The 20516-nt window shown below is 36.9% G+C and overlaps 1 protein-coding gene across 3 annotated transcripts in view; it reads right to left on the reverse strand.

Moving 5' to 3' along the window:
* ankrd6b (ankyrin repeat domain 6b) overlaps positions 1-20516 on the reverse strand; it is a 183021-nt gene that overhangs the window by 49918 nt on the left and 112587 nt on the right. For 2 of the 3 annotated variants that reach the window (XM_039747987.1, XM_039747988.1), the window contains exons 2-6: positions 11222-11494; positions 6792-6890; positions 3621-3719; positions 2127-2225; positions 319-417 (exon numbers count right to left, since the gene is read on the reverse strand). In XM_039747987.1, the coding sequence (XP_039603921.1) occupies positions 319-417; positions 2127-2225; positions 3621-3719; positions 6792-6890; positions 11222-11344 (519 nt within the window). In that variant the 5' untranslated portion in view covers positions 11345-11494. Of the gene's footprint in view, positions 1-318; positions 418-2126; positions 2226-3620; positions 3720-4289; positions 4598-6791; positions 6891-11221; positions 11495-20516 lie in introns of those variants that run through there. The other variant, XM_039747986.1, reaches the window with a different exon arrangement.

Here is a 20516-nt window from a genome sequence, read left to right on the forward strand (position 1 = left end):
GGGGCGAAATGAGCCAGGAATCAATAAATCTAAAGCTGTGAGATAAGAAGAGTAATCACTACTCCTTCAGTCACCTCTGTGTTAAATATTGGTTATGTCTAAACATTTTCAATATTTTATACAGTGGCATTTATTAGAGTAATAATCTAGAAACCACCTTTACTACAAGGCCAATGTGAGATTAAATTAAAAAAAATATTTAAATGTACAGGATAATGACTGGTTCATTTATCACTTTTGAAATTAAAATTTAACTAACATTTAGCAAAAAAGACTACTGTGTTGACTGTACATACAAAAAAAATTGTGAACACTTACATTATTCTTGCTATCAGGCTTCGATCCACCCAAGAGCAAAATCCGACAACTCTGGGAATGAGCATTTTGGCAAGCGAGATGTAGTGGTGTATTCCCTGCCTTGAATAAAGAGACAAAGTGAAGTTTATTTTTAATTCTGAAATGTGATATTCTGCTGGCATGAATTCTGTAAAAAACTGCGTGGTTTCTCTACTGCACTTAGTTTTAGTAGTCATATGTCCTACATTTACTGGGTATACTTTTCTGTTTTTGTATCTGTAAATCTGTAATAAGAACTCTGAGCCTGTTTTCTGTAAAGACTGCTACAGTATATAACAAACTAAATTGCAAAAACACCTCATTTTTGTTAAAGCCGTCATTCTGCCCCACTATAAGTATGCAGAAGACCTAAGCTGATTTTTATTTACTAACTGGAACAATTGTGAGTGAAATTCAGAAATCTGGACTACTGTCTGCCACGACACCTGATGTTTTCATGACTAGAATGTGTGCCTGGAGTAGCCAGTTGTCTCCTGCATGACTTGATCCTGCAAAACATATCAATGCAATACATATACACATCCTGTAATACGAGGGGGAGTCAAGCTAAAGTTAGAAAATGGAACAAACCTTAACAAAATTGATCATGTCATTTCTCAATGAAGTCTCCACCCAACTCAATGCATTTGTGCCACTTGCCAGGACGTGCCTGGATTCCAGCAGAATAAAAGGTTGTGTCTTGTCCTCGTAACTACCGGTGCACCACTTTCTTCACTTTGTCATCTGTCTTAAATCGGTGACCACCCAGATGTTTTTTTAGCGGTCTAAAAAGGTGGAAGACACACGGTGCCAAATCTGGTGAATAAGGAGAATGTGGCAATACCTCAGACTTTAATTTCTCCAGACAAGCCTTGGTGTTCTTAGCAGTGTGTGGGCCGGCATTGTCTTGCAGCAAAAAGACACCTTGAGACAGCAGTCCCTGCCACATAGTAGGGTTCGCATTGGTCTCCAGCAAGTCACAGTAACTTACACTAGTGACTGCAGTACCCCTCAGCATGTAGTACTGAACAATAACTCGTGTGCACGAGTGGTTACGAGGACAAAACAAAACCCTTTATTCTTGCCAGGTGGCACAAGTGCATTGAGAAGGGTGGAGACTACATTCAGAAATGACATTATCAGTTTTGTTAAGGTTTGTTCCATTTTCTAACTTTAGCTTGACTCCCCCTTGTACAATATACATATCCAGCAATATAATACATATCCGGAACACTGTAAGGCATAGATATAAATGGACAACAGACCTGTGGATCTAAGATTTTGAAAAAGTCCCCCACAATGATAGCAAAGCCTGTGTATATATTTACATCGACTCTAAGTATAAATGCATTGGGACAATTTACCAACCCAAATTAATGTGACAGTATGTCTTTTGATATTGTGAAGGAGAGGGACCTTTGTGAATATGAGGAGAAAGTGTAGACTTTATTATTTCTCCTATAATTAACTTATCAATGAATTATGTCATAATAGCACCAATGATTATAAAGTATTTTGATTTATGTTTAGAGTGAAATTCAACTTTGTTATTTGACACAGAAGAATTATTACATACCCCTGGGGACAAAATGTTCTCTCTCTCTCTATCTATCTATCCATTCTTGTCCTCCATTTAAAAAGAAAGTGGTGTTAAGTTAAAAAAGTAATAAAAAAGCCTACAACTGGAGGGAAATGAAATCAAAAATCTCTTCTTCTTGTATGACATACAGTACTTTATAGAAAATGTTCATATTAAAAGCGTGATAATAAAAGTGATTATGTTTTGTTACCTTATTCTTGGCATGAACATTTGCCCCAGCTTTGACCAATAGTTTGACAGACTGGCTGAATCCATGCCAGGCCACTTCGTGTAATGCAGTGTTACCATCCTGGAAGACAAGCTTCAGTAATTGATTTTCAAAAACGTATCTTCATCTTTCTTACTACTATACAACCATACATATTACAAGCAGAACTAGTGGTCAACAAAGCTAAAACTAAAACATCTTCTGTTTCATTGTCTTTTGAACAGTTTTTTTAAAACAATGCAATCGATAGCAATGAATAGAAGGCCTTCGGTGAATCTACTGATGAATAAAACGTGCATGACTCACAATTAATAGGTGATTCTTGCTTAGACCTTATGAGTGAAGATTAATGATGTTGATAGCAATCTGTGTATTTTCCAGATATACTTGGATTACAGTGGCTTGCAGGTTTCTTCTGGTGTTGCAGTTAGGAAGGTAAATTTCCTTTCTTTGTCAATAAAATTGTAATCTGTTCATACATTATATTCATCAGATCATGGTATGGATGTTAAACAAGCAAAACAAGTAAAACACTGTTCTGTTCTTAAATACTGATATAAGTTCTCTTTAATTATCTGTTGGGGAGTAAACACCCTGCAATGTATGCTCTGTATCCTGTTGTGGAGGACGATTTTTTGTTGGTTTGTTTATTACTAGTGGAGCCTTTTTATGGCACAATCCAAATCTGTATTTGACTGATGAGAAATGGTAATTCATTTGCAGCTCTTAGACAAAGGTCGTAGAGTATGTTGTCTACACACAATTCTCATAGCCATCCTGTGTGCAACAAACAAAAAGAGGTCCACAGTGTAAAGTTTGTTCCTTTTTTTCTCTTTAAATATATTAGCTTGTGCCAAAAGGATTATCAGTTAGTTTCCTCTGTAAATATAAACTTGTCTTGAAGAGACAAGAGAATGGAGCTCTGCCATAATAAAGCTTATTTTTTATTTGAAAATAAAAAGGCTGCTCTTTCTCACTGGAGAAAAGGCTGTCAGCTTCATTGATAAAAGCAAAATGTAATCAACCAAAAATATAGATGATCTGTTCCTGAAAATGATGTCAGGACATAATGTTATTCAATATTCAAAACGTAAGACGAATTTGAATATGCTCAAAGTTCAAACATGATGTGATGGCTCTAATTTTAGTGTGTGGAAGCATGTAGATGGCATGTGTCATATGCAGCTCTTTATTCCCTGTAACATTTTGAAAAACAAATTCCACCCAAACATCTGACGTAAATGTAGACCTAGCATTTTATATCAGTATCTCTGCAGCAATGCTAATATTAGCAATTATCATTTCTACTCTTATGTAAATTAATAAAAAATATGCACAGACTATTACTGTTCTCAAAAAATAGAATGATATATTATTTAAGGGATTTTACAAACAATGCATTTTGTATCAACATTGATTCAAAGTGCATATCCTTAAAATGCTAAAGCAGTCACCAGTGTTTTGATAAAAACGTACCTTATCCTGCCTGTCCAAAGCACATCCATCTTGAATGAGAGCAGAGATGACATCACAGTTCCCCACAACTGCAGCACGATGTAAGGCAGTCTGATCGCTCTGCGAAAATCATAAAGGGAAAACAAACAGAGCAGGCAATACTTGTGTTGTGACCTAATATCATCCATAACCAATAGATACTAATGGATATCCAAAGGGACATTTATAACCACACAGGCAAAGCTTTATAAGGAAAGAAGAAGAAAAGAACACCAACCATCCAATAACCATCTCCCATTCTTTGCTGCTGTCTAATTACTCAAAAACTGAAATGTACTTATAGTTTATTATTTTCACAATGTTAGTTAAATTAAGTTTGATATTCTATAATAATCTGATCTGTTGTTAAAAAGTACAGACTGAGATAATGTAAGGCACATTGTTGTTTTATAGTGTAACAAACAGCCAAGATGGAGCCAAGAAGGAAAACAGGCTGCAAGCTGATGTTTATTCCTGTAGCACTTTGGTGAAGAGTCAGACTCGGCACCCCGGCATGTTCATTTCATTGAGCTCAGCTGTTGCAAAAGGAAGACTAAAAGCAAGCAGCCAAAAGCCATGCAGCAGCAGGAGGAGTAGAAGGAGAAAGAATGAAGTGTACATAGTACTGCATGTGAGCTGTAGATTTCTAACCTCCTTCACTGGTTCCTCTCTAGCTTTTCTCCACTGCCTTTTCTTATCACTCTCTTCCTTCTTTATTTTCCCCATGGCTACTCCAGAGGTACTGGCACTTGGTGTGTGAACACTCACTGACCAATCGAAAATAGCATCAGAGTAGTGTTTGGCATTTATAGTCATAGGTGCCATGGACAGCGTAGGCCAGGGGGCCAAATACTCCAAAGAGCTGGCCTCATCTAGCTGATAGTCAAAATAATCCCACTCCAGTCCACTGGGGGCCATTCTTCTACTAGAATTACTGCATCTAAATGCTTTAGAGGTATCTGCAGGAAAATCACACGAGCATGGCATTAAGCAAAGCAGGTGGAGGTCAATATAGAGTATAATCAATTAATTATGTATTTCTTTTTGGAATATTACTGTTGTTTCTTTATCTATTTAGCACAATAAAATTGGTTTGCCAAGATCAGTTATCAAATATACATATACTTATAATATGAATAGTGTGTGTACATAATGTATAGTTAAAAGAAATGTACAGTGTACCCCACATATGCAGTACAATATTCTATAAATACAGTATATGCTTAATTGTCTTATAATGTTAAATGCTCCATCTGTAGACAGTCAAAAATCACTTTTCACCTCAAGCAGACAGTAAGAGCTGGGCGACCAGCCCAGTCATGAAAGGACATCTCCCACTTGTGGTCCATTTTTAAGTGTTTAGGTGGAATTTCCCAAGGAACAAATGCTGTAGTGATTGGCAGAAGCTTTATAGCACGTGCCTTTGCTAGGAGTAGGTAGGAGAATTGTCAAAAATGTTAAGCATGGTCTGTTTATAAAGTCACTATTGCTCAAAATGATTTTTAGTTCCTTTTTTGTTTGTCATTCAAGCAGTAAGTCTCTCAAGGGAATCTTTTCTTTAATCGAGTCAAATTTCTGACACTACATTGTGCATTCAGTATTGATGTAACATGATACGCACATACGCAATAATAATAACAAATGAAAGCAGCAAAAGCAATAATTAAGACCTCAAAATGGAGCAAAGCACAATGGAGGTAACTGATGGTGTCACAGCAGACTGCAGTTGTTTTCACTATACTCAAACTCCTTGTTAATTTCATAACAATATGCTTGTTCTGAATTAACTACCTGCAGTTTTCCTGTGGCTTTTTTCCTTCAGCTTTTTTACTGTAATAATTGGAGAATGTATTGTCTTGGCGTGTTTATTGATCCAAAATGAGGTCACCCTGCTCTCAAATTTAGGTCTCCCGTGGCAACTTAAAAAATTCTTCTAGACCAGGAACTTTATGATGTCTATAATGGAACAGATATTTAGCCAACACTGCTGCCTTTTCTGTTTTTCTTGTGCTAATACATCTAGCAATATTTTATGATGTTGAATTTTCTCATTGATTTCTCCTTTATGTATATAATGTATTATGGTTGTAGAGAGTGTGAATATGTTGCATGTTGGGAGGACATGTAAGCAAGAGTTTCACTGTACTCTGTACACATGACAATACTACTACTACTACTATCACTATTACTACTATTACTGAAGCGGCACACTTTTGCGTATTGACTGTTTCTTTGTCTAATTATCATACATTTTAACTTAGCAAATGCTATTCTCACCAGATGGAATGTAAAACTGTCAGTATAATACCAATAGTTCTTTATCTAACCTCTCTCATTTGTTCTTAAACCAGGAATACAAAAATCACAAGACAACAAATGTGAGCTTTTGGCTTTTCACTTTAAAAGTCTGTATAGTAAAGATCCGTATATGTCTTAGAAAAAATATTCATATCATTTAAAAAAAACATTCATAGGGAATACATACTGTACTACAGCAGCCATTCCTTAATATTATTAATGCAACCAATCTTTTGATTGAAGCTTCCTTTTATTTTTAGAAATGTTAAAATAAAATCCAAAGATTTTAAAATATAGGTGAAATTTCTTCCATTTTGGTAATCCTTGATATATTCTAAGATATACAAAAATTACTGTTTGACAAAATTATGTATTTACATACACTTGAGGGAGTTCAGAGTTAATGTTTTTTTTATTTCATTTTTATTGTTAACAAAGGTGTTGGTTTAATACTTTGAAGAATGATGGCAAAAATTAAATGTAGAATACCTGTGATGGTATCATAAACTTGGATATGCACAGAAATATTTAAAAATCTGTACACCTTTACATTTAAAAAAAATCATACCTTCATTTGGATTCAGTAAATGTAATTGAAAGCAGCTTCATGAGTGGGTATGAACAAAAGACCACAAATACCTACATACAGGCATAAAATGACATAAATACATAACTGCATCCACAAAAATGACAAAACAAAAAAAAATGTCTTATGCTCTAGTGAATAATTATAAAGGCTCACCAATCACGCATTAAAAAGTGAAGGGAAATACTGAGAGATGATGCGAAATACAAAATGAATGAGACAGTAAAAGAAAACAAACCATAATAATAACATTTTATTTAATTGCTTACATCATCTTGAAGGTTGAGGTCACAGCCTGCCTTCAGCAAAATTCTCACCACTTCACTGTGACCCTTATAGGCAGCTAGGTGTAGTGGAGTTCGACCATTCTGTTGAAAGAACTCACATTAATGTTTGAAAAAGGAAGCTTTGCAACTGAAAGTGAATCACTGAAGAGCTTAATAAAGTATACTAAAACTCACATGTAGACATCATAATCAGTATTCTAGAAACTAAAAAGCTTTAAGCAGTGAGCACAAGTGACATCACTACCTCACACATCTTCTCCGGCTGCCAGAGTATTCCTTAATATCAGCAGTTCCTCCTAACAGCAAACTTATAAACATCGGGACTTCAGGTTCAAATCCATTGGACTGACCTGTAGCATAATGTAAATCAGTTACATTGGTGTGAGCGGTGGGATGCCTTTTGCCATAAATAGTGCTTGTATGATGCAACAATGTCTCCATCCTGCTTTTTCTTTCAAGGAAAGGAAAATTCCTGTAGCTTATAAGGTTAAGTAGATTATTTTAATCAAGGTAGTAGCTGTTTAAGTCCAAGAGAGGATAAATGCAAAGCACTCTTGTATAATGTAAAAGTAGGTATCTAGCAGTTTAACAAATATACAGTACATTATACTGTTTGGTTTAATACCTAATTCTGCATCTTCTCACAATGCATCTCACACAGTCAGTCAGTCATTTTCCAACCTGCTACATCTCACACAATTTCAACTTATTAATTACCACTATGTCACTTGGTTTATTATTTAGCAACATAATTGTTTAAAATGCCTTTCAAAGAGTGTCACTTTGGTCAGTACTATCACTCAAACGTGCCCACAATTTACTAGCTGTGCTAAGCTGCCCTAGTGCACTGTATATGCCAGATGTCATACTACTAGCAAGAAGGTAATAAACAGCCAAGGTAGTAGAATGGACCAGGAGATGAATCATCAATCCTAATATGTAGTGAGGGCTATAACCAGAGAAGACTGGGGTAACGGTTATCAAAACCAAAAGGCAAAAGCAAATTGGTAGTCATCAGAAGGACAATTGCTTTGTGTTTGGAGCCTAACCCACACCAAAAATAACAAATATAGAGGTAAATCTATAATCAAAGACGCTGCCAAATTAGTGCTGTGAGTGTATAGGGGTCATGGCTGTGACTTCATCTTGCAAGACCTCCAGAAACTGCACCCCTAGCAACTGTACAATACATCATGGCAACAGGACCAAAAAATGCTAAAACACACAAAAAACAAAAGAGAAATATAATGATAACAAATAGGTTTCTGCCTGTAGATGATATCATTGGCATTTGATAATCGCTTGCTTACATCTCTGATAGACTGAACCAGAACACTTGTATTCTGATTAAACAGTACTGTATATGGATATGTGTACAAATGGCAAATATTGCATGTTGCAGTAGCATTCTGGTATCTTGCTACTTTAATGCCTTATCTACAAATTAGCACAACCATCAGCATGCCTGTGAAGCTGGGAACTGTGCTATTTAATATATATATATGAATTACTTGGATAGGAATATAAGGAAAAAGCTGGTTAGGTTTGCTGATGATGCCAAGACAGATGGATTGGCAGCTAATATGGGATTCGTTGAATCATTACAGAGTGACTTGGACACCATGACTTGGGCAGATTTTTGGCAGATAAAGGGTAAAGTAAGTAAATGTAAAGTATTACACATAGAAAGTAAATATTTTAGGTTTGAATACACAATGGAAGGTATGAAAATTGAAAGTATACCTTGTAAGAAGGATTTAGGAGTCATAGTGTACTCAACACTATCACCTTCCAGACAGTGTTCAGAAGCCATTAAGAAGGTTAACAGAATGTTAGGTTATAGATCCAAGGAGGTTATGTTCAAGCTTTATAATGCACTGGTGAAGCCTCATCTTGAGTATTGTGTGCAGTTTTGGTCTCCAGGCTACAAAAAGGACATAGCAGCACTAGAAAAGGTCCAGAGAAGAGCAACTAGGCTGATTCCAGGTCTACAGGGGTTGAATTATGAGGAGAGATTAAAAGAGCTGAGCCTTCACAGTTTAAGCAAAAGAAGATTAAGGGGTGACAAGACTGAAGTGTTTGAAATTATGAAGGGAATTAGTACAGTGGATCGAGACTGTTATTTTAAAATGAGTTCATCAAGAACACGGAGACACAGTTGGAAACTTGTTAAGATTAAATTTCACGCAAACATTAGGAAGTTTTTCTTTACACAAAGAACGATAGACACTTGGAATAAGCTACCAAGTAGTGTGGTAGACAGTAAGACTTTAGGGACTTGATAGGATGCTATTTACAAAAAATTAGACAGATAGGACTGGAGAGCTTTGTTGGGCTGAATGGCCTATTCACGTCTAGATTGTTCTATTATATCTATATAAATAATTGCACGGTAGATCTGTAAAGTGTCACTGCATAAAGCTACAATAAATATTAGAAACTGATTTATTATATGCAGAAAGTTGAGGATCACTACATTCAGTGTATCCGGAAAGTATTCACAGCACATCACTTTTTCCACATTTTGTTATGTTACAGCCTTATTCCAAAATGGATTAAATTCATTTTTTTCCTCAGAATTCTACACACAACACCCCATAATGACAACATGAAAAAAAGTTTACTTGAGGTTTTCGCAAATTTATTAAAAATAAAAAAACTGAGAAATCACATGTACATAAGTATTCACAGCCTTTTTTCAATACTTTGTCGATGCACCTTTGGCAGCAATTACAGCCTCAAGTCTTTTTGAATATGATGCCACAAGCTTGGCACACCTATCCTTGGCCAGTTTCACCCATTCCTCTTTGCAGCACCTCTCAAGCTCCATCAGGTTGGATGGGAAGCGTCGGTGCACAGCCATTTTAAGATCTCTCCAGAGATGTTCAATCGGATTCAAGTCTGGGCTCTGGCTGGGCCACTCAAGGACATTCACAGAGTTGTCCTGAAGCCACTCCTTTGATATCTTGGCTGTGTGCTTAGGGTCGTTGTCCTGCTGAAAGATGAACCGTCGCCCCTGTCAGAGGTCAAGAGTGCTCTGGAGCAGGTTTTCATCCAGGATTTCTCCATACATTGCTGAAGTCATCTTTCCCTTTATCCTGACTAGTCTCCCAGTTTCTGCTGCTGAAAAACATCCCCACAGCATGATCTTGTCTTGTCTCATCTGACCACAGAATTTTGTTTCTCATGGTCTGAGAGTCCTTCAGGTGCCTTTTGGCAAACTCCAGGCAGGCTGCCATGTGCCTTTTACTAAAGAGTGGCTTCTGTCTGGCCACTCTACCATACAGGCCTGATTGGTGGATTGCTGCAGAGATGGTTGTCCTTCTGGAAGGTTCTCCTCTCTCCACAGAGGACCTCTGGAGCTCTGACAGAGTGACCATCGGGTTCTTGGTCACCTCCCTAACTAAGGCCCTTCTCCCCCGATCGCTCAGTTTAGATGGCCGGCCAGCTCTAGGAAGAGTCCTGGTGGTTTTGAACTTCTTCCACTTATGGATGATAGAGGCCACTGTGCTCATTGGGACCTTCAAAGCAGCAGAAATTTTCCTGTAAGCTTCCCCAGATTTCCTGTCTCGGAGGTCTACAGAGAATTCCTTTGACTTCATGCTTGGTTTGTGCTCTGACATGAACTGTCAACTGTGGGACCTTATATAGAGAGGTGTGTGCCTTTCCAAATCATGTCCAATCAACTGAATTTACCACAGGTGGACTTCAATTAAGCTGCAGAAACATCTCAAGGATGATCAGAGGAAACAGGATGCACCTGAGCTCAATTTTGAGCTTTGTGGCAAAGGCTGTGAATACTTATGTACATGTGATTTCTCAATTTTTTTATTTTTAATAAATTTGCAAAAATCTCAAGTAAACTTTTTCACGTCATTATGGGGTGTTATGTGTAGAATTCTGAGGAAAAAATGAATTTAATCCATTTTGGAATAAGGCTGTAACATAACAAAATGTGGAAAAAGTGATGCGCTGTGAATACTTTCCGGATGCACTGTGTTCCTGTTTGTTATACACTGTGTTTCTCTCGGAGTAGGGTTTTTAAATATCACAAAGGATCTCTGAAACGCTTCACAAAATGATCACCCTCTTATTTGCAATTTCATCTTAACACAACTTGCAATCATTACACTTGTTAAAATAAAAAAAAACAAGCAAGGCAGCTTTTAAACAGAGAAACCTTTACATAAGCCCAAAATAAAACTGAGCTCTGAACTAAAACAACTTAAGGACAGTGACAAATGGTACTGACATTTGAGCAGAGTTTCCTAATGCATTAAATAATCACATTTTCCCCGATTTATTCCCAACATTCTTGTTCATGATAAAAACTTTTTGTTTTCACATAAGAAAAACAGCTTAAAAGGTCTTGTTTTCCAGAGAATGCATTTAAAGTCTGTCTTCCCAGTTACCTTGGTAACCGCTACCTTAGCACCCTTGTTAATAAGCTGCACCACATTATCCGCTTGGCCTTTGTGTGCGGCTATGAGGAGCCGTTCTGAAAGCACAGGGACTACCACATCCTGCTGGCTCATGAATTAGGAGAGAAGTGGAGTCTCCGGGACAACTGGTGGGCAGGCACTGTCAGCAAGGGCTAAACACAGGGAAGCTGGCTTTCATTTTACACGTATGGTGGTATCCAGCTGGTAGGAACAGCCCCACTCTCTTTAAGTCATCTTCTGCTCCTAAAAAAAAGGAAGATCAAAACAAAAAGTGTCACCAAGCTTGATTGGTCTCCAATTGGTAGACAGTAGTTTAATGGTTTTGGTTTCAAATAGCATCAGCATTTATTAAAACAGTTATGACAATCAATTTCTTCAAACTATCATAGAGGTTAAATTATTGCTGTAGTGTCTTTTATAATACTGGAAAGTTACATGTTCGTAGATTAGCATGTTCTTAATCCATCCATCCATTATCCAACCCGCTATATCCTAACTACAGGGTCATGGGGGTCTGCTGGAGCCAATACCAGCCAACACAGGGCGCAAGGCAGGAAACAAACCCCAGGCAGGGCGCCAGCCCACCACAGGTTGTTAATCTGGAAGTATTAATAATATACAGTACTAAAATTTCCAATTCAGGCACTACTAAATAATATGCACCACCTGGACATTTAACTATTCTGAGGTCTTTGGCCAAAAGATCCACTTCAGCACGTGAATAAACCAGGGCTTCTGCTTTTAACTCAACTCCTACCTTAATTAACCTTGATTTTTTTTTCCAAGTTTCTGGTTTTAGTATTAATATAGGAATTACCAACATTTTTATTGTAATGTAGAAAGCATTTCTCATGATTAATAATGTTTTTTGTCTTGATTTGTTAAGATTTTCATCACAATGATCTGTTCACTGGTCCAGGAGTTCTGGTTATTTAAGCAGTTATTTATTCACAAGTATGTTAGAAATACGAACCACTAACTGATCAAGCTGCAGACTTTTGCTCTCCTTGTTGTTAACTTTCATTATTTTGATCAGCTAATTAAATAATGAGTTTAATTGCAGTTAAAATAATTCACTGACTATGAAACTGGCTGTAGCAAAAACCTGCAGCCACAGGGGTCCACCAGGACTAAACACTGGAATAAAAGGCTATGTGGACAATCATATGGCAAATGTGTCATCAAGCACCATCTATGCAGGGTCTTCAGAAAATATTGAGACCCCTTCAATTTTTACAATTTTTATGTTGCAGCCTTATGTAAAGATTGTTAATTTTTTTTTCTTTTCTCATGAAACAACACTCAATATCCAAGGACGAAAAAAGTAAAAATGGGATTTTAGGTGTTTTTGGAAATTTAGTAAAACAAAATCAAAATCTGAAATATCCCAATGACAAAAGTATTCAGACTCATCACTATGGCACTTGAAATTTGATTCGGGTGCATCCCATTTTATTGTTCATCGTTGAGATATTTTTAAGCCTTGTCTGAAGTCCACCTGTGGTACATTCATCTGGTCGGTTATGATAAAGAATGGCACACCCCTCTGTCTGCAGAAGGTTCCATAGTTGATCATCTTTATAAGAGCAAAAGCCACACCATGAGGTCAAAGGAATTGCCGGCAGAGCTTAGAGACAGGACAGTGTCAAGGCACAGATCTGAGAACGGCTACAAAAAATATTCTGCAGTACTGAAGATTCCTAAGAATACAGTGGCTATAATCCGAGGAGAAGGGCCTCTTAGAGGTGACCAAGAACCTAATGGGCACTCTGGCTGAGCTCCAGAACACCCATGTGGAAACTTTCAAAAGGATAGCCACCCATGCAGCATTCTACTAACCTGGGCTTTATTGCAGAGTTGACTGCAAACACATGCTAGCCTGCTAATGAGTCTACAAAAGGCACCTAAAGGACTCTCATACTATGAGAAACAAGGTCCTCTGGTCTGATGAAACCAAGATTGAACTGTTTGGTCTCAATTCTAAGGGTCGCATCTAGAGGAAACCAGGCAATGCTCATTAACTGTGCAATACCATCCTAGTGATAAAGTATGGTGGTGGTAGCATCATACTGTTGGGTTGTTTTTCAAAGGCAGGGACAGATTGACTAGACAGAGTTGAGGTAAAGTTGAATAGAGCAAAGTACAGAGATATCCTTAATGAAAGCCTGTACCCAAGTGCTGTGGACCTCCAAATGGGTCAAAGGTTCACCTTCTAACAAAACAATGACCTTAAAACACAAAGAAAAGACAATGTAGGAGTAGCTTATGGTCAACACCATGAATGTTCTTGAGTGGTCCAACCAGAGCCCAGAATTACACCCACTCAAACATCTTTAGAGAGACCTGAAACGTGCTACCATTCAACCTGACAAAGCTTGAGAGAATCAGCAGAGAAGAATGACAGAAAATCCCCAAATCATGGTGTGCAAAAGTTGTTGTGTCAAACACATGAAGACCCCAGGTCCAAACCACTGCCAAAGGTGCTGAGTAAAGGATCTGGATACACATGTCAATGTGATATTTCAGTTTTTATTTTAAATTTACAAAATATTTTTAAATCCGTTTTTGCCTTGTAGTCTGTGGTATTGAGTGTTGCTTGATGAGAGAAAAATGATTAAAATGATTTTAATATAAGGCTGCAGCATAACAAAACATTTAAAAAGTGAAGGGGTCTGAATACTTTATAAAGGCACTGTATAAGACAGCAGTGCACAGCATCTGGTATCTGTTTATTGGATTCCATTTTTATTCTGTCTTTAACTTTCATTTGCTATTGAAAAAGCTTAAAGCTGTTTCCAAAATGTTACAGTTGGGACTGTGTTTCTCTGAGATTCTTTACTGCTTTGCGCACTGGGTTTGGCTGTTTTGTAATTCTCTGCCTCTCTCTTGGTATTCTCAGCACATTTTTGGATCTGGGCAAATCTGTGATATGTTTGAACAAGCAGAGAGACACAGGAAAGAAGAAGGATTGCATTTTTCTTGTAGAGGTGCTGGACATTTAAAAAGAATGCGCCCTAACCAGCAAAGAAATTGATGAGCCTGTCCGTTGGTGAGGTTCTTTGGGTGAGTAGCAATACTGAACTCCTAAGTCTTCCCAGTACATATTAAAAAATAAAGCACTCATCCAAGTTTTGGTAGATTTTAGTGCTACTAAAAAAAGTTTATTAGTTCTGTTTTGGTGTGCCAATACAAACCACTCACTTAACCTACAAAACAAAATAAAAATTCAAACACTTCACAGGGCTGAATTTGTTTTGTTTCTGAAATGCTGCAAACAGCTATTGGTTTAATTTATCAAGAGATTATTTTATTCTTGGTGCTAAATTCTGACTGACAAATTATAATTTTGTGGTTTCCCGGGCTAACACAACACTACTCAGTAATAAATTAGGGATTCACAACATTATTATCTTGAGGGAAAAAAAGTATTTTTATAGATTCATTTAAAGAATTAAAAAAAGAAACAGTGCCTGTTAGATTGCGTCATAAGTAGTGTCATTCAAATCTTGCTAACATACATAGTAAGCTGAGTCATTACAGTGGCCTACCTACCATCACTGCACTATAAAGTAGAGTAGTTACATGGAACCCCTTAACTGAAGAGAGTAGTTTTACATATATATATATACACACACACACACACACACACACACAGTGGTACCTTGAGATACAAAGGCCCCAACATACAAGTTTTTTGAGATATGAGCCGTCACTAGGTCGATTTATTGCCATGAGTTACGAGCCACAATTCGTAATGCGAACCATCAAAGAGCTTGTTGCCGCACATTCCGAGGAACTGACGACAGAGGATTTGACGGAACTACAGCAGCAACGGAGGTTCTGCAGGAGATCGGTATCGCAGAGGGGGTTATCTCTTCAAGTGAGATAAAGGAAGTGTTGGTAATGTGGGAAAAAGTTTCAGACTTTATTGAAAAGAAACACCCTGAAAAAGTTGCAACTGATCGTGCAGCGGAGCTATTTAATGACACTTGCCTAACTCATTTCAGAAACATTTTAAAGGGTAGGAAGAAACAAAGCTCCTTCGACAGGTTTGTATTGAAACGCCCTGTGAATGAAAGTGACGAAAGCATGGCAAAAAAAAACTTGTGAAGAAGAAAATTAAGTTAAGCAAAAGTGAAGTGAAAGAAAAAACATTACAATACGCTAATTGGCTCCGCCACCATGTTAATTTCTTTAGCTTCTCTGTTATGTATTAGGTTTTATTTTGTTTGTATACAATATTTCTTATGTTGAAAACATTTAACAAAAAACTGGGGTGGTTTCTTGGGGGCTGGGATGAATTAATCTCATTTCAATTAATTTTAATGGGGAAAATTGATTTGAGATACCAGCATTTTGACTTACGAGCTCGGTCACGGAGTGAATTAAACTCGTATCTCAAAGTACCACTATATATATATATATATACAGTATATATATATATATATATATATATATATATATATATATATATATATATATATATATAGTGACGGACAGCCGGGTCCCATGCCCGGTCGGGACGCCCCTGCTGCATGGACAACTCAATACCTCCCCTGGGATGCTAGGTGGCAGCCTCCCTGGCCAATGTTCATTTCCCACTCTCCCACGTGGCTCCATGGGACATGGAGTCCTCTACAGCCTGGTTGGGAGATGGGTGGCCGCTAAGGGGCGCTGCCGAGACTCAAGAGCCTGGCTGGACGAATCTTCAGCCTCCACCACTGAGGAGCCAGAATCGGGAGGAAGAGGACGAGGTTGCCTGTGAGGAGTGGTGGTGCCAGGATCAGTTGTTGTGTGGGACTAAAGTGCTTTGGGACTGTGTATTGCCTGTGGGTCACGGGGAAGGCGTGCGCCCACGGGTGAAGAAAAAATAAAAAGCCTGTGTTTTTTGTACACGTGCCTCTGCGTAGTCTGTGCCGGGTCGGGCGCTATATAGCACCTTTTACTATATATATATATATATATATATATACAGTATATATATATACTGTATATATATATATATATATAAAATTCTCAAGGCTAAAAGTGCAACGATTTTATGTGACTTTTTATATTACTTTTTTTGTCACTCTTTAAATCAGGCTTGTTTTAAAACTTACATATATAATGTTTGGTATCATTCTTTTCAGAATTTATCGAACTTTAATGTGAAGTTGTTAGATTTGCAGATTCTTATTCCGTTTTTAAATTATACACTAAAATATCAAGAAGGTCGAGTTACGATGACCCACTGCATACCACTTTAGTTTTCATGTGATTTTTCCTGTTATTTAAATAAGTCATTTTTAAAAAAAAGTTTATCTATAAGAATGGCAGTTAAAATAAATGGATCATTTATTTAGTCTCTTATATATACTCATCAAGCATAGTGGGCCTCACCTCAGTTTAACGGGAACACTCCAATTGGTAAGAGAGTAAATATTTTATTCTCATTTCATGATTTTTACTCCGTTAAATAATAATAATTTTTTCTTTTACATATTTATAAAATTTCATGATTTTGACTCCAAAAAATACACATTTTTTTTTGTACATTTACAGATTTTACTAAAATTCTAGCCGCAGCTGGGGGTTGGGTGTGAAAGGCGCCAGGGGGACTTGGACCCCTTATATATATATATATATATATATATATATGTTAGAACCAGTAGCCCCAAACACAATCACACCAAAACTCCTGGGTTCAAATAATGGACGTTTTTTATTACAAATACCTACCTCCAAAAGTAACAAAAAGCACAAGCACAGGTATTCTTTCTCTCTCTACAAACCACCTCTCCTTTCACCACCACACTGCCCTCCTCCAGTAGAGTGTTGTTCCACGTCCTCCCAGTTCCAATTTGCCTGAATAAGGAAGTGAGGTCCCATTTATGAGAGATCTGGAAGTAGTTCCAGTGCGAGGGCTACTGCCCGATTGAAGTACTTCTGGGTCATATTAAAGTCCCACTTATTAGGGAGCTCCTCTCCCTGAAGCCCCACCTTGTGGCACTCAAGGATCCCAGCAGGGCTGTGTTGCCAAACTACACTTCCCAGTATATCCTACTGGTTCCGTACTGGGCACCAATATATATAAAATGTCAACTTCAAAATCAAGCAATGGGAGAATGTATAGGAGAAAACTTTGCTATTAGATTAACTCATCTGTCCAACAGTCCTACTGGGGGGGCTTTGTTTTTCTTTGTAGAGAACAGGGTGGTACTCTCTGTCTATGAGAGAACTAAAACAATTACAGTAAAAGATAATTACCCGCTCCCCTTGATCTCTCCCTAATGAAATTAATACTTTGACTATAATTACATAGTAAATCTATGCAGTGCTTACAGTGTGGACATGTGGAAGACAGCGTGTAACTTCTCAACTGGACTTTATGAATATGTGGTAATTTCCAATGGGCTCACCAAAACTCCTGTTGTCTTTCACTCTGTTGTTTATAAGCTCATTAATTTGCCTGATATGGAGACATACAAACAGAGTAGCTTTTGTATGAGAGATACTTTCATAACTAAGAAGAAATGATAAAGTCAGAGAATTGTGAATTCCACCAATCCTGAATTCTATATCTCCCTTGAAAAGCTTTTATCCACTGTTGAATTATTAAATCCTACTGACATAAAACATTTGGATTTGAAGGTTTTAAAAACTAATTTTAAACACAAGGCTGGTTCTGATAAGCAATTGTTTGATTATTAAATTTCCAAGCAGGGATTAAGTGGTCGCTAAAGAATTGGCTAGTGTGTAACTGTGTTAAACAGTTTCAATGTTTTGTTGGTTTTGCAAACTATTACAAGTGCTTTTTCCAAGAATGTTAACACTTCCATTGCTTCAATAACACATTTAACAAAGAAACCACAGACATTGTATTGACTATTGGAAGTCTGAGAAGCCTTTAATAAGCTTAAGGTTTTATTCCCTTGTCTACCCATATTGGAACTCGATTCTGCCTTACAATCTGAGCTCAAGGTGAATGTGTCTTCTTTGACGTGGGGTGCAGTTTTGTTTCACTGTTTCCCAGTTACTGGAAAGCTGCATCTATAAAAATTCTTTCTAGTTGAATAAATTACAATGTAAATAATACTGAACTATTTGCCGGCTCTTGAACAATGGAGACACTAACTAAAAGGTCCTTGATCTACATCAGTTACAGATACTTAACATATTTATGAAGTGCAAAATGCCTCAGCACTAGACAAGCACAGTGGACACTGTTCTTCACTGCTCTTATTTTGTAATTACTTTTCATCCAAGAGATAAGAACGTTATAGCCAATGCTTTTTCAAATCAGTGTGAACCAAGTCAAATTGAGCACATTTGCCCTGAACAGCTTTTAGCAGCTTTTAAATTATTAGATCTTACTTACATAAAACATTTGGATTTGAAGGTTTTAAAGACAAATTTTCTTCACAAAAGTGATTTCTGATAAGTTATTTTTTGTTTCTAAATCTGCCAAAATGTATTATGAGGAAATGTTTTTTTACCAGTAGTCTAGTTTCAAAATTGTGTTGACACTTTCAGTTTTGATTTTAAACTTAAAATATGATGTACTTAACATGACTTTCTTGCATGTGCCATGACTGTCAGTGCCTCTGACCTTTGGCTAAATCTGACAACCATTCTGTAGTGTCTCTTAAAATCTCTGCCATTCGATAAAATTATTTAGCCTATCAGGACTTTTTAAGGAAAGTTCCCAATTGTCACGACAAACTTACTGTCAATCTCTATTTTAGCGTCAACAGCTGAATCTTAAAACACAAAGTTTTTCTGCATATACCAATTTCAGGAGCACATGGAGATTTGGAAAGGAAAAAGAGTAGCACTTTATACTTGTAAACAATATATTTAGTTAAATTGGTAAATACTTTTTTGATTATAGTGAAAGAGGACAGGGTGGAAAAATAGTTCAGGAAGATGCAGGGAATACTTTAATGTATGATCATGCAAGTAACAAACCAAACCTTTGTCACTAGCAATTCACTTTTTCAAAACATTAATTACAAATGGGGTTAGAAATTACAGTAAGTGGAGACTGGGAACCCATAGTTTTAAACCAGGCCCGGACTTGTTTATATTCTTTTATAATTTATGCACACACACAACAACCACAGAGGTAACAGAGATACCATGATTAGTGCTTCTGCTTCTTGGTTCCAGAAGACTGGGTTTGATTCCCTGTAGAGCCACTGTTCATGTGGACTTCACACGATCTCCTGTATTTATGAGTGCGCTTAACTTGTCTTGTGTCCTAAAGACACGCAGGTTAGGTTAACTGGCAACTGTAAACTGACACAGAATAAATGCATGTGTGAGGGACTGTCCACTACGTTAGACTGCCTCCCCTTGATGGTTGTTTCCTGCCTTCTGGGATCTGGCTCCCTAGGCTCCTGAAAAGAAATTAAGAGTAAATGGACAGATGTAGGGATAAGACTGCCAAGTTCATTTCTACTTTTATGATACAGTATATTTAAAAGAGACCCTTTTAGAAAAATGTGTAAATTTCTATCTGTTAAACTTTATATAGAATTTTTGGAGTAAACATATTATTTAAAGGCTATAGAAAATGAAAGAATTTCTAAATAAATCGGTGCCATCTTCACATTTTACAGAGAAATGAAACATTTTTCAAGCTGTTTTAAAATGTCTTATCACATATTAACAAAAAGTGGCCCCCTATACTTAAAATGAACATATGTCCCAGGGGTAAAAAAAAAAAAAACTCTGCTCCATATATATAGCTGACATGGTATTGGCTGTGCACTCTGTGACCCTATAACTGGATTAATCAGATTTAGATAAAGGGCTGACGGATGGACTAAAATAACAGATACATGATGTACTGACAGCATGGATTAAATCAAAGCACACAAGCACTCTGTAGGTCTTGCCTTTTTTTCTCTACCAAAGTTGAACTATTTCAGTATTCAGTATTACAACACTATTGCATAACCACCATGTCAGGTGATCACGTCATCACCTCGGAAACTCAATTTATATTCCCGCGCATGTGACTGCAATAATCAATAAGCACATCAACATTAGCTGATTTGTTTCGAACCTAGCTTTGTTAAACTTGACTTGCTTGTATGGAATGTTATTTGATTTGAATAAAATTAATAAAATGTTAAAAAAAATGTCAAGGGGCTAACTAGTTTTTAAACAAAAACAAGACTGAGACTGGTAAACGTTTTTATGATCAAATACATTATGGAATGAGTGTGAAATTAAGACAAACTGATTATTACTCATATCATTTTATATTTTATTTAAA

This window comes from Polypterus senegalus, chromosome 3, assembly GCF_016835505.1.
Source record: "Polypterus senegalus isolate Bchr_013 chromosome 3, ASM1683550v1, whole genome shotgun sequence".
Classification (NCBI taxonomy): domain Eukaryota; kingdom Metazoa; phylum Chordata; class Cladistia; order Polypteriformes; family Polypteridae; genus Polypterus; species Polypterus senegalus.